The sequence below is a fragment of the Mizuhopecten yessoensis genome, unplaced genomic scaffold, assembly GCF_002113885.1.
Source record: "Mizuhopecten yessoensis strain PY_sf001 unplaced genomic scaffold, ASM211388v2 scaffold9253, whole genome shotgun sequence".
Taxonomy (NCBI): domain Eukaryota; kingdom Metazoa; phylum Mollusca; class Bivalvia; order Pectinida; family Pectinidae; genus Mizuhopecten; species Mizuhopecten yessoensis.
In genome coordinates this window covers 1,199,255-1,213,504 of record NW_018407955.1, presented here as the reverse complement: position 1 = coordinate 1,213,504, position 14,250 = coordinate 1,199,255, and the positions used below count along the sequence as shown (strand labels likewise).

The window sequence follows — 14,250 nt, the reverse complement described above, 5'->3', positions numbered from 1 at the left end:
ATGCGCCGTCATCTTCAAATTATTTACATCATAATGTATCGCAATCGTTTCCCCGATCGTACACACTAATGGAAGCATGTGGCTTTCTATAAATGAGATGAACGGCATAGAAGAAATGGAGGTTCACCAAACGTGTGATGGTAGGTCATTATCTTTATTTTCCTCAAGTCAGTAAATTTTCAAATTGAATTTATAAAAAAAAATACGAAGGTTTATTTTACCGGTTGTCTTTTACAACTTTAAAAAGTATTTGACTCGAGTAAGATGAGCACTATCACCAGCCACCACGCGATTGGGGAACATGTTTATTCAATATGTAAGGTGATGCATAGTGTTCTACAACTTCATTGGTAGGATCAGGATCACGTTTATGTCGGTGATTTGTGATAATGACACGGTGTTACTATTTTTAGAAAAAGAGCAGGCCAATACTCTCTTTTTGACGTCACTTAAATTGTAACGTCATATTGCTCTAAAAGACTGTCAAATGCAGTACTTTTCTTTTGACGATTTCTTTACGTTCCAACTCGTTTAATAATAAAAACAGCATAGTTTCATATCTTATATATCAATAAGGGACTTTTATTTCAGTAAATATGTGGTTATGAACCTGAAAAGGATATATCAACCTCGAAACCTCAACAAAAGTCTATACTTGATAAATATCAAATGCTGGAATACAGTCATTGTTCATATGCTTCTATACTATATATTAGATTTACATGTTGTTAAGACAAAATTATTTGATTTCATATATATTTTACTAAAACGATTACACAAAAGCCCGGCCCTAACGTTACACATGAAAAGCATATTATTCATAAATTATATCATCCACCCAAACACGCGCGCGCACACACATACACACATACACACATATATTTTATTATCATAAAGCAATTACTCCACAACTGATTGTAGCTAGCATGCTTCGGCCCATGTAACACCTAAGACAACAAGGCGATGCTTATCGTTCCGTTGCCTCATGTAACGCGAAATGAAATACATGTATATTGTTTTTAATACATTACCGAACAGAAAATCGATAACAATAAATGGAATCCGTTTAATAAGCGATAATAGTCTGCCAATTGCATGATATCATACATTCATACCATGAAAAATCAATCATCTGTGAGCACTTTCTTTCGCGGATTTGTATAAACGCAACTTATTTTTTGGTGCCGTAAATCGACGTTTGCTGACACGTCACATTTAACATGTCTTCAACAGTTTTGGAAATATCCAAAATGCATGGCTGTTTTGGTCGCATATCCCGTTCTATGGTGAAGTTAACGATAAATACCACGTCACCCTTTTCCGTCGCATGCTCGTTATTTCACGGAAATGGCCGATTGCAATACATATCACATTTTTGTACACATCATTCGGGTTAACAATCTCATTTTAAGGTAGAGTGTCTTATCACTTTTCTACTAGTCATACAAAACTATTTTCCTTAAATTTATCTTATTCGTACTTTATTTAGAAAAAAAAACAGTTTGAGGTTGTGGGTCAGTTTAGGGTGTTTGACAATTTTGAAATTGTCTCGGGTGATGCTGCAGAAAAATATTAACATAATTAATATCATGACCGATGAGGCAGTGGATAAGCTCTCTGTTTTAGAGGTTTGGGGTTAAAGGATTTTTTTCTTTCCGTCTGAAATGGGAAATTACGAGAAAAAATATCTTTCGTATGTTGCCATTAACTCTACTAAATGGAGAAAATGCCAAACATGTTGGAACTATTCGCGACAGAAACAACACAAAATCACGGAACATTTTACCTGAAGGATCCTGTCCAACTGAAGGCAAAATACTGGATAATTCCATAGTCCTTATTCAACAGTAATCTCCCCTTAACTTCGTTTTGGACATAACTGTCTTCCCTGGGAACTACAGCTGATTTGGTATCTCCGCTAGTTGGAGCGACCGTATTGTGTTTGGAGGTTGAGGGTCCGAACTCCAGCCTGACGAGTTGTATTTTTACTCTCAGAACACTGTTGTTAACATATCTTCTGTTTATGTCATCTATTTTTCATTAAAGTTCCGCAATGTATCGGTATCTTTTCAGAACTGTTTAAATAACACTATCGTGATACAGATACAAATATCCTCATCAAAATTAAGGTTTTTGTGGCAACGGTACTGGAATCATAAAGGAGCTCCGTACCACTATCATAACTATACAAACTTAACCATTTAGACTGTTTTGCAGCTTGACTATATCTAATAGCTTTAAGAAACCCCTCTGAAAAGAAACCAATACCATGCAGAACAATCTACGATTAAAAAGTATAAACAACAGTGCTCTATACTATGTAACAGGAGAGTAAAATTCCAATATGGCCAGTTTGGAATTCAAAGCCTTTCCCTCCGTACTCGTGACGGGCACTTTAACAAGTTGAAAAACCTGTTAAACGATCAACATGTGGCTCCGTTTCGCTCCAATCCTATCTTAACGAAATTAAGGGTAAATCGGTCAAAACAGTTAAATTCTAGCGTTTCCCCTGCGATGAGACAGGGAAACTTAAGCGAATTGTGTTGATGAGTATTGTAACTAAGTAAATTCCATGGACTTAACTCCTAAAGAAATCATGCTATACATCCACAATATCGTTATCTCCGGTTTTCAGATCGGGTTTTGCCGTCGTTTTAAAACTACTTTTAAATTTCCTTGAGATAGATGATAGAGAAAATTTCTTCGGCGCAGACGCACTAGCTGTAGAAGATGCAAGCCCATGACCTTTATTGCTAGCTTCTGAATCTGAGGAAATGTCTTCGATCTCTTTAAGTGTTGCTGAATCGAGAGAGGAGACATCCGACTCTACCGGTTCCAACTTAGTGCTCTCGCGGGGATCAATACCTAAAAGACTCGTTAGCGTCGGTTTGCTTTCTGTCGCATTTGCACGTTCACTTTCGCTGTCAAACGACAAAAAGTTCACGACACCTTCAGGTAGATCCGGATATTGGAGTTCCTTTTCGAATTTGCTCGTAGTTTTGAGATCTTCGTCTTCGCGATCAGAGGATGGATTGACTTGGTATTCACCCCCACTTCCCGTTTCACTTTCGGTATCCTCACTTGACGATTCACTAGATGAAGTCGGAGGAGTGACGAGTAAATTTGACACTTGAATCACGCGTAACTTCTCTCCTTTTTGTTGTGGTTCTGGTAAAACCTGGTCATTGGTATCGTAGAAAGGATTATCAAGAGAGACGCTCTCTCGTCGTCCAAGGGCGGTTGGTTTCATGCGAGCTTCAACATCTGATTCTTTGTCGTTATCATCTAGTTTTGCATCTGATGTGTTTTGTTGAAATTTGGAAAAATCTAACGTATCAAATGATGGGTTTTCAAGGGTAACGCTCGTTCGCCTTCCCTTTCCACCAGACTCTGTCGTAAGTTGCAGCTCATCGATCTGATCGTCGTCTTCCTCGTCGTCTGCAATGCCTTCTCCATTAACGTCCGGATTAACAACATACTCCATCAAATCTTCATTCGATTCCTTACTGTCATCACTGTCGTCCTCAGCACTAGATGCGTTTAAGAGGTGCTCGTCTGGGGGGATTTTCAAAACATTAAGCTGATTCTGCACGTCTGTGCTACTCTCGCCCATATCAAATCCAGACATTAAAAGTGAGGTCGGTTGGGCTGATGAACTTTTATCTATGGATATATTCTTTTCTTCGAAACTTGAGAAATCGATGAAGGGTTGCTTTGTTGAGCTATTAGCGAAACGTTCATCTGAAGAAGGAGCAATAGTCAATGTCTGAGAATTATTGCTCTTTGAGTGGTCAACAAGCGGTAGGAAGTCGGATGTTTCTCCATTACACTCGTTTGGTATACTATCAAAAGGACTGGAATCGAATGATATCACTGATTGTTCGGTTTTCGTCGTTTCGTCTTCCTGGTCTGCATTCTCCGTAACTTCACCCCCTTCTTCAACGTCGGACGAGTTTGAGTGTTTTTCAATGTCCTGGATCAGTCTTTCAAACTGCACTTCTGCCTTGTTTTTATAAGGAATTTCCAAACTGTCTGTTTCGTCAAGACTTAAACCCGATGAAAAATAATCTTGTTCCGCAATTTCAGCAACTGGAAGATCCTCTTCGACTATTTCTCCACTGTAAACAGATGACAGAGAATCTTCTCCAAAAGACTTGGTACGAGCCGTTAACTCCCGCATCTCGTCTCTAGTGAGATATCCTACAATATCTTGATTTGGAACAGTATGGTCTTCTTTTTTGTGTGCTAGTTCTTCCGGTTCTTCCGATATTCTTTCTGTTGCAATATCAACCGCGGCACTTTCTGGTTGCATATCAGACATTTGACCATATGTGGCACCCCTATAGGTATCATTCGTTAAGTTTACCCCTTCCAACTGTATCTCGTCTAACAACGAGGGGACGGAGCTCACTTCGGCGGCATCTTGTTTGCTGCTCGCCTCTGTTTCGTTTGCAATGTCAGTTAAAACTGCAGATATCTCAGAAACATCGGGTATCCCGACGATCAACATTTCCTTCTCATCGGAAAATTTGCCACATGTCAAAGCGTTGCTTTCTTCAGGGACAGAAAATGTTTCATGTTCTCCTTCAACATCATCTACCTCCGTGACGTCAGGAAGTACAACGATATGCTCTACTTGACCAGATTCGTTGATTGGCTCTGATTTACCAATGCTCTCGAATGAGGATTTTGTCTCCTGCTGAAGCAAATTGTTTACCTCTGTCATTATTTCCGCAGTTGTAAAATTCGTTTCCTTTCCATTCTCTACGATAAGATCATTCTGTGTTTTCATGGATTCTTCTGTTTTGTTATCTTCATCTGTACTAGTTGATGATTGGCTACCTTCGTTATCGTCGACGTCGTCCGTGAAATTCAAGCCTTGTATTCCAAGCTTCAGTAACGGTCTATCCGGCTTGCTTACACCTTTAGCATTTTCATCTATTTCATTTTGCTCCACAGCATCGTTTGCACTTGGTACGTCAGAAGAAACTCTTACCTCTACCAACTCTTCATTGTTCGATTGTTCGTCGTTGTCCGGCATTTCCTTATCTGTCATCTGTTGCTTTTCTGCGTGTACAACCACATCTACGCTTCCGGGAACAACCCCTGTATCCGAACTGATTCCCGGTCCGTCTTGTTCATCCACATAAGAACTATCGTGAGAGTTCTGTCTGTCTAACACCTCGTTGAGATACGTAGATATGCGTTTTCGTTTGATCTTTGGTGCATCTGTAACTGGCCTGAATCCTTCCCCATCAGAGTTCTCGTCTGATGCAGAATTCTTTTCCTCCGTAGAAGATGTGTCAGAAGTGTCAGAAGAAGAATCTGAAATATTTGTTACTTTTCCTTTCTCCCCCTCCTCCTCTTCTTCTATAACAACTTTGGGACCAGGAACAACCTTCTTTCTCTGTTTCGTGTAAAACCGTTTCTTCATTTCTGGACTGTCTAAATCATCTAATCCTTCTCGTAGTCCAATACTTCCCAACATGGTAAGTCCGGATGTCGGTTGGTATTCTTGTTCGTCACTCAAATCAACGTGGTTGTCATGAGAAACACATTTTTCTGCAGACATTTTCTGGATCTCCTTCTCGAACGAATCTTGACGTGTTAGCGTGGCGGTGGAAGATTTTCTACTGTAAGCCGGATTGGTGAATTTGCCGAAGTCTTTGCCAATGATCATCCTCACTGGGAATTTCTTACGGTACCAGATATATAAGGCAACTCCGGCAATGATGAGAAGTACAACGGAAACAGTGACACCGGCGGCAATGGCAGGAACATCAACATCGGAACTGTCGTCGGGTTCCGTCTGACCTGTCGCCTTTGTCGGCTCGGCGCTTACCTGTAAAAACAAGTAAATTTGTGATTAAAAAAATTGATGATCATACAATAGAGACTTATTGTTAAATGTTATTGTGTTCCTATCGTTCTTCATGTCGCTTCAGAGCTTTTAATGATTGACTTACAACACTTAAGTGGTGAATGGGGGAAAGGGTTTAAACAGAAAGAAACTGGCGTAAACGGTTAGGTTTGCTGAGATATAATATATAGAATATACGGATATGGAGACTAGAACTTGCAGTTGACATACATTTAGCATTCCCAAGACTGGTGCAGCGTAAGGATAGCTCAACTGAAAGCTTCCAAAGCTGTCAATACGCTGATAGGCAGGTGAATTTACCAAATTAATAAACAGAAAAACAAAACAAAACAAGAACAAAATGCTTGTTGTACCCCGTTGTCCCACTACCAAGGGCCTGCCCTTGACCCGCACCTAAATGAACCAACTCCAAACAAAGGCTAGCTAAGCCCTTACTTTAGTTGAGTGAAGTAGGATGGGGCCGGTCAATCATAAAAAAGCATGACTGAAAGGAAGCTGGGACGCTATGCCATGTTATTATAAAGCGAAGTGTGTTTTTCAAGGAAGTTGTTCTGATCTTAAATCAAATGTTAGTTGTCAAATCAAGCTGTATTACAATAAAATCTATTGGTGTACATGTTATCGCGGGACGTGACGAGATCAATACATACTGATTAGCCACGTGTAAATACACGGAAGTCACTTTGAAGTATACGTGGGTAGTACATGTATCTACAGGTACACGATGTATACCGTAAAATATGTCAATGGCGCGCCGATAATTTGTTATCGCTTGGACTCTCCGACTATCCAATTTGGAAACATTGACACTTTCCGTAAACTAGAAAATACTTTCTGGATTACAGAAAGTAGCGACGGTTCCCGGTATACTTTGTTTCTTTAATGAATTAATTCTGGTAGAAAATAATGCGTCACAATGCAAACCAGAATTAATTCCTGAAAGAAACAAAGTATACTCGCCTACTGACAATATATATTTCTCTTTATTGTAGTCGGAGAACCGGGAACCGTCGCTACTTTCTGTAGTCCAGAAAGCATTTTCTAGTTTACTGAAAGTGTCAATGTTTCCCAATTGGATAGTCGGAGAGTCCAAGGGATAACAAATTATCGGCGCGCCATTGACATATTTTACGGTATTCATCGTGTACCTGTAGATACATGTACTACCCACGAATACATCAAAGTGACTTCCGTGTATTTACACGTGGATAATCAGTTTGTATTGGTCACGTCACGTCCCGCTACTGCTTCCTGCTAGATGTTATGATGCTGAGAAGTAAACATATCCAACGTGAACCACTCCAGGCCGTAGATATAAAACCTGTTCCAGTAGATATAAAACCTGTACCAGTAGATGTAAAATCTGTACCAGTAGATATAAAACCTGTACATAGTGTATTAAGTTCTCCTGACTTAGCGGTAAACTAAGTCGTTAGATACACTATCCTTAGTGCATTTTATGGTCAATAATAATTATCACCGACACGAAGCAAAACTCATATAAAATACATGTACACACGAATACGCGAATAAGTGTTACTTGACAATGTAATTATAATTTTGACCAATGGAAATGAATGCGTTTGGTTAACGAATTGGCGTTGGGCTTTTGACAATTGGAGAATTTAATTTAGTATCACTCCTAAGAAATGCAAACAAAGAGTTCTCAATCCAAGGATAAATGCATTAAACATGTTTACTTTGTTTGATTTGCTATTTTTTAAGTAGGCACTTCGTTACTCCGTATTTTTCTATTGGTTAATTTGAAGTTCAGCCATGCAGAGTGCTAAACCTCAAAACTCTTCTCCAGGTGACAGATGTGTCTGCAGCGTATGTAAATGATAAGTGTTTGTCTAAACAGCGGATTTTATATGAGTTTCCATTTCAAATGAAATTTATGGAACGAGTCTCAAGACTTTTTTATTTTGTTTTATTTTATTTCAGCCAACCCGAGGCTCTGATGAGCTACAATTAAAAAATGGAAACTAGTTTCTAAATCTCAAATGAAATGGAAACGAATGTAAGATACTGTTTAGTGTGTAACTATGCTTCGTTACAAACATTTATAAGGACAAAGATTTCTTAGACTGACTTGAATTCTAAAATATCGACGTTTTGACTCCAAATTTTCCTCTTGATGTGACGTTCAATTAGAAGGCTGTCATGAACATGTCCTACCTTAGACGTCATTATTAAAATAATGGAACCTTACAGCCAGTAATATCTCCGAAATGTTAAATTAAATGTGCGCTTCATAACAAAATATATAATTGGTGTTATGACACTGAGGGTAGCTTTGTAAAAAGTATATGGAGTATACACAAAGAGGGACAGCGATTACGATAAATACGGTTATATATACAATTAGTGCATAATGGTTCATCTTTATATACACTCTGTAAACATAATACACGGGAGGTCGTTAAATACGTTATCTATGGTATACACTATCAGTACGCGTCCTATAATCAGGATACATTATATTTACCTGATCATTGAAGCCTACATGGACGGCTCTCTGATAGGCCGCGTGATACTTGGAGACCGGTCGCGCCAGGTACCTCATCTGTAACCCACCATGTCCTGTCGCGGCCATCTCTCCACTGGTGTACGATACACGTAACAGGCTAGCGCATACAGTAAAAGCACCACTCGGCTCCCCTCCTCCAGGGCGAGACGACCAAACGAGGATCCCGACCCCCGAGAAACGTCCGACATATTTGTGGATCTCAAAAACGACACCTTTGTTTGGGATATCGAATGTCTCAAAGTAAATATGAATACACTTGTTATCCATTGGTTGTATATCCCACTTGCATGTCATATTTGAATAAATTATATTTCCTGGGAAACCAGGTGTGGCGATAAATTTACTTTCGTACGTGGCTGTCAACACGGAGCCATTTGCCGGGCACGTGGTAACGATACATTTTGGCGGGAAATCGTTCCAAGTTGTATTGGCGCCATCATGCAAACATGTTAAATTTTGGGGGCCAACTAATGCAAAAGACTTCTGACACTTAAAGTTTACAGAATCGTTTGAGGTCAACCCAGATATACTTCCAAACCTTGGAGCGGCCGGCTTCTCGCACCCTTTAACACATATAGGACTACTTCTGGTCCAAATAGGAATGCCTGTATAAGGGTCCCTGACACAGGCAATATTCTCAGGCCCTGACAGGATGTATCCATGCTGACAGGAAAACCGGAAGTTGGTCCCAATAGCGAATTCTTTTGCTTCTCCAATCCTTAGAGAATTATCAGGAGTTCCCGGATCTGGACAACGGTCACTGGGTTTTATAACGCTGACGAAAATTTCGAAACGCAACATGTGTTGCTCGCAATTATTAGGACCCACACTTATCGTAATACTGTTTCCGTGTAGTGTAAAGTGGGTAATATTTGATGTTTTCACAGATACATTCACTGTTTGTTGGACATTACTGCTGTCCAGGGTCGATAACTCGAGGGATACATTCGAACTAGGTATAACATTAGCATTATAAGAACGTTTCAGGTAAGTTATAAATATATCCTCGTCATTATTGAATTTAATTTCCTTCTTGCATCTTGTCAAATCCGTTAGATCGTTGGACGATATTCTGTATGATATGCGATCTGTGGCGAGCACGGCGGGTTTTATGAGGTAGAACCCGCCATTACGAGAGATGGCCATCAGCAACAGCAACGATAGCAGTAACCAGCGCATGGTCGGAACAGCGGTCAGCCTAGGCCGGGTATATAACTAACAGAGATATGTCCTCAGTTGTGCATTCCCCAAGGCTGTAATTCATTACCCTGCACATTGATAAGAAAGTGACGCATTAGTTTATAATACTGACTTAGAATTCAAAGATAACGGTAGTGTTATTTAGTATTAGATGCAATTTGTATCAGACCCAATCTATACGTATACTGTACGCATGCGTCTTATCGCTATAAACGTTTACAATTGTGTAGTCTGAATATTCCCTAATGTCGTGCGCTACCAAAAAAGGGGTAAAAGCCTCTCTCTCTAACGTAATGATATATTTTTTATGCAATGAGAATATTGAATTTATCAGCAATATTGCAATAAAAATGGAACACTTTAGGGTAAATAAGCTACATATGTAGCAATGGTTGATTTTCTTACCACAAGTGTTCGATTTATTTTTTGCGTAAGCTCAATTTTTTATTTGAAACAACATCAAGTTGCTCGCTCATTGACATGATTTGCTGTTTCAAACGTAAAAATAAATAAAAAATATCCAATAGTGAACACGCGCCATACATATTTAGATTTCGTGATAATCTTTATTAATTGATATTCTGAAGTCCCAAAGGAAAAAGAGGTTTTTTTAACCATTGTGTAAAGTACATTTTAGGTATCTTCTTTCAAAATATTGCATACATTAGAAGGAAACATGCTTATGTGATAAACATTGGCGGATACACTAGTATTTTTCCTTTCAAAATATGTACCCCGGCCCCTCCCTTCGCTGAACTACACGGTCTATGTATAAAAAATATATCAGTGATTAAGTATGACCGACGATAAACTTTATCTAAGCATCATTTGTAACACAACACTATGTAGGAGTATATCTAATGATGTTATCATATTGGACGTTATCAGTCGGCGAACATACTGTATAGCATGTATAATACAAGCTGTGTTACAACGTGTGTGTCGTGTGTGTAGTACGAACGTAAACATAAAAACTAAATATCAGAATATGTTAGATTCGTATAAGAAATAACGATGATGTCATTATATTATGTAGCGACAATAATATTCACATTACATAGAAGTAAAAAATAAACTTTACGGATTTTTATTATTTTGAGGAAAACAATTGAAATATATGCTAATTATTTCACCACGTTTATACCCAAATATGGTAGAAAACTTAACATTGATATTGACAAAAAATATGTAATTTCCAGTCAGTGCATGAACAAATCAGTTATCTTCGACTATGTTTCACTAATAGTTTCGTGTAAACAAGGGGGCGTTTCTGGGCCATACTTATTGACAATATTTAAGAAGTATTTTACAATACACTGTATTTTTTCATGGATAAAATTAATAAGAAATATTTACCTTCATATCCTTTCATTTCTATAATCCTTTGGTTTACTTTTTAACCGGCTGTCACTTTAAATGTCTAAGCCTCGATCTGTTTTACCTGTGAACAAGTGCCTCAGGTGCGATATTATTTATTTCAGACAGAGTAGTTTCCCCTTAGCGAAATCTTCTATGTTTACGTTAAATCAGGCGCGCCATTTTGAATTTTGGTTGATACGTTTGGTAAGCAATAACAACACTTACTTGTCAGCTAGTGTCACTGTACATGCTCTGATTTGGTTCGTATCTCAGCAAGAGGAAACTTTATATTTTAATATCTTAAACAGACAGTGAATAAGCGGTTTTAGTTAGAAATGTAACGGCTCTAATAAATATTTTTCGTTTCAAATATATAATAAATATTTTTCGTTTCAAATATATTAACGATTCACAGGGGTTCGTTACACATGTCTGAAATACACATAGAATACTGTGACCAATAATATCAGTATAGCATATATGTGTTTCAGGCATTTGTAACGAACTCCTGTATTTTAACTGTACGGATCATGCCACCACATGAATCACGGGGACAAGCAACTATTTATATTGATCTTGTTTAGACTTTCAGTCGATGGGTACGTTAATTAAAATATATCCCAATAAATAACGCACTCTGCGACTGAAAGTAATGTACCCAGCGACTGAAAGTCTAACAATATCAATATTGTAACAGAAAGGAGAATAGTGTGCTTCCACCAGGGATAGAACCCTCAATCTCCAGGTTCCTAGTCGCACTCTCTAGATCTACCACTGAGCTAAATGGAAATCCCCCCTAGCTTGAAGCTAGAAGGCGAATGTAAGCCTATACATGTATGACAATTAAAATCTGCCACACTATTTATAATTAACAGTAGTTGCATGCCCCTGTGCATGAATCATATTGGGCTTAACGTCACATTACCCCATCCAGCATTTTGGTAACTGTACAGTAACAATTTGATTACTGAAAGATGTATGTGCCATTACTGAAATGGTAATATAGTAAATAAAAACATTAAAAGTTCAACAAGCCCCCCCCATGAAAGGCTAAAGTCACCCTTAATTTTAACCCTTGATAAATCCAGAGACGTATATACTACAGAGTGGCTTTATATAGTCCTATTTAGTATTTAAAGACCCCAATTAAAAAAAGGAATTCACATAATATATATGTGTACTGTTGAATATATAATTTTTTAGGTGGACCTATGATGTAAGCATTTGTTATTTAATATAGCCATAATACGTAGAGCATTTTCCAATTTCTTGTTTACACATATTTGTAGTGCTATTTTAGCTTCCGCTTGACCTAATTTTCAAAACAGTGTTTTCTGATTAAATGGTGAAAATTATCACTCAAATATACTTTATATATACAAAATAAAAATTATGTTAAAAGTTTTGTATATTATGGCAGAATTAATGTTCGCATGCAGAATAGTAAGATGTAAATGAATTTTAGAGGACATGACATTTCATAACATTCTATGATGGTGTTGAATGTGTAAGACATGTTATAAACATTGAAACTGAAAAGTGCTATACTATAAATAACATTTCTGGCTTTTATAAAAAACATTGAATGTCAAGAAAAGACCTGTTATATGAAATTTTAACTTTTTAGTATTCTTTACGGTCATGATCACAATGCTTTTGTTTATATACTGGTAAAATATGTTGCTCAGGATTTTACTATGATATATGTACATGTGTTTAGACAAGCAATTTAATTTAAACACTTCTCTTTCTTCAGTACACTGATCAAGATTAATCATTAGTGCCAAACATGGATGACAGATCAGCTTTGGAGAACTTTTTCACACAGCTCCGTAAGGTTGGCCTTGCAACAGAACGGGGTGTGACTGAATTGATAGAGGACTATGATAATAACACTAAAAGATGTCCTTCTAAAGCCATATTGAAACTATCAGACTTAAAGAAGGAAGTCAAAGAGACAAAGGTATGTATATATCAGCTGATGATGCTGACTTGCTGCAAGCAGTGGTAGTCAAAACACCACATTTTTAAAGGAAGTAAAATATTTCTGACTTGAATCTGGTAATAAGTAACAGAAATATATTTTATTTGGCTGTAATTAGCAGACATGTTCAATACGAGGAAGTGTAAGGTATATCTGTTAAGGCCAAACAAAATATAATGTTTCTTTCTAGAAACATGTATGGAAAAGGAAGGTAGGTAGGTAACAAATTTCATCTTTAAAAATATTTTTATATATATATTATCTTTAGGTTGATCTTGACTTTTACAGAGTTTCTTTGAAAAGTGCTTTAGTAAGTCTAGGGTTGGCACAGAAAACAACCTTGGTAGGGTAAATGGAAACACAAAATATTTTTTTGCTTGGCATTATTTTAAAGCGCCTTAAGTTAGAGTAATTTTACTAATTATATAGGGCGCTATATAAATGTTGTATATTATATTATTATTATAATACAGGTGGATGTGAGGGGTAAGATGGAACACATGCAACAGACAGGTCAAGCATTTGATGAGTTCCTGGGTCTGTGTGGCTCCCTGATAGCAAAACAAAAGGCAGCAGTACAGGATATTGAGACCTTCATGCAGCAGTATGGCTACACACCTAAAGGTACGTCATGTATAGCAGTATGGCTGCCATCCCTGAAATTCCAGTATATCTGCTGTCAATACACATATTTTTACATAGTACAGTTTTTGTATAAAAGTATGGCTACACATACATGAAGGTACAGCATACATATAAAAGTATGGCTATAGACAAAAAGGTAGAGTTTCATAAGGAATATTTCATGTTATACAGTATGCATGGGCAAAATTTCTTCAGGTAAATTTAACCAAAAAATCCTAATCTGAAATTGACATCAAGGATTTTTTTCATATCAAATATAGGTCAATTTTGCACCTATAATTGACTATTTTGTATCCTTTTCAGGTATACTTGTCACTGGAAATTCACACACACACATACAAATTCGTATAAGTCTGTTAAAAGGACATGTTTAAAATTTCCAATCAAAAAAGTATGTGATATTCGCCAATATAGCTTTTTAGGTCACCTGAGCTTTGCTCAAGTGACCTATTCTAATCGCTTTTCGTCCGTCGTCGTCCGTCGTGCGTCGTGCGTAAACTTTTACATTTTCAACTTCTTCTCAAGAACCAGTGGATGGATTTTTTTCAAACTTGGTCAGAATCATCCTTGGTAGATGAGGCTTCAAAATTGTAAAATTGGGATTCCTACCCCAACCCCTGGGGCCAGGGCGGGGCCCCAAAGGGAAAATTA

The 14,250-nt window shown here is 37.6% G+C and overlaps 3 protein-coding genes across 5 annotated transcripts in view; 1 reads left to right on the top strand and 2 right to left on the bottom strand.

The window, feature by feature from the left end:
* Positions 1-240: 240 nt before the first annotated feature.
* Positions 241-8,489, bottom strand: LOC110457601. Its single transcript, XM_021508943.1, has 2 exons — positions 8,370-8,489; positions 241-5,842 (listed from the first exon to the last, which is right to left on the bottom strand). Exons 1-2 carry the CDS (start codon positions 8,475-8,477, stop codon positions 2,600-2,602), a joined length of 3,351 nt encoding a protein of 1,116 aa, XP_021364618.1. The 5' UTR covers positions 8,478-8,489; the 3' UTR covers positions 241-2,599.
* A 19-nt stretch (positions 8,490-8,508) lies between these two features.
* Positions 8,509-11,082, bottom strand: LOC110457588 (seizure protein 6-like). The gene is made up of 3 exons (XM_021508922.1): positions 10,968-11,082; positions 8,624-9,679; positions 8,509-8,537 (listed from the first exon to the last, which is right to left on the bottom strand). The coding sequence occupies exons 2-3, from the start codon at positions 9,588-9,590 to the stop codon at positions 8,509-8,511; spliced, it is 996 nt and encodes a 331-aa protein (XP_021364597.1). The 5' UTR covers positions 9,591-9,679; positions 10,968-11,082.
* The window catches only part of LOC110457602 (spindle and kinetochore-associated protein 3-like), a 17,796-nt gene continuing 12,131 nt past the window's right edge, over positions 8,586-14,250 (top strand). Inside the window, exons 1-3 of one of the 3 annotated variants that reach the window (XM_021508946.1) lie at positions 8,586-8,651; positions 12,727-12,933; positions 13,428-13,578. In XM_021508946.1, the coding sequence (XP_021364621.1) occupies positions 12,760-12,933; positions 13,428-13,578 (325 nt within the window). In that variant the 5' untranslated portion in view covers positions 8,586-8,651; positions 12,727-12,759. Of the gene's footprint in view, positions 8,652-11,116; positions 11,231-12,726; positions 12,934-13,427; positions 13,579-14,250 lie in introns of those variants that run through there. The other 2 variants (XM_021508944.1, XM_021508945.1) reach the window with 2 other exon arrangements.

What these genes read in the sequence shown, in the direction of transcription:
- LOC110457601 (XM_021508943.1), bottom strand. Translation starts at nt 8,477, where the DNA reads ATGGCCGCGACAGGACATGGTGGGTTACAGATGAGGTACCTGGCGCGA. An exon ending in ATGTAGGCTTCAATGATCAG is followed by an intron (nt 5,843 to 8,369) that starts GTAAATATAATG and finishes TTGTTTTTACAG; the next exon opens with GTAAGCGCCGAGCCGACAAA.
- LOC110457588 (XM_021508922.1), bottom strand. Translation starts at nt 9,590, where the DNA reads ATGCGCTGGTTACTGCTATCGTTGCTGTTGCTGATGGCCATCTCTCGT. An exon ending in ATTCGATATCCCAAACAAAG is followed by an intron (nt 8,538 to 8,623) that starts GTGTCGTTTTTG and finishes GGAGGAGGGGAG; the next exon opens with CCGAGTGGTGCTTTTACTGT.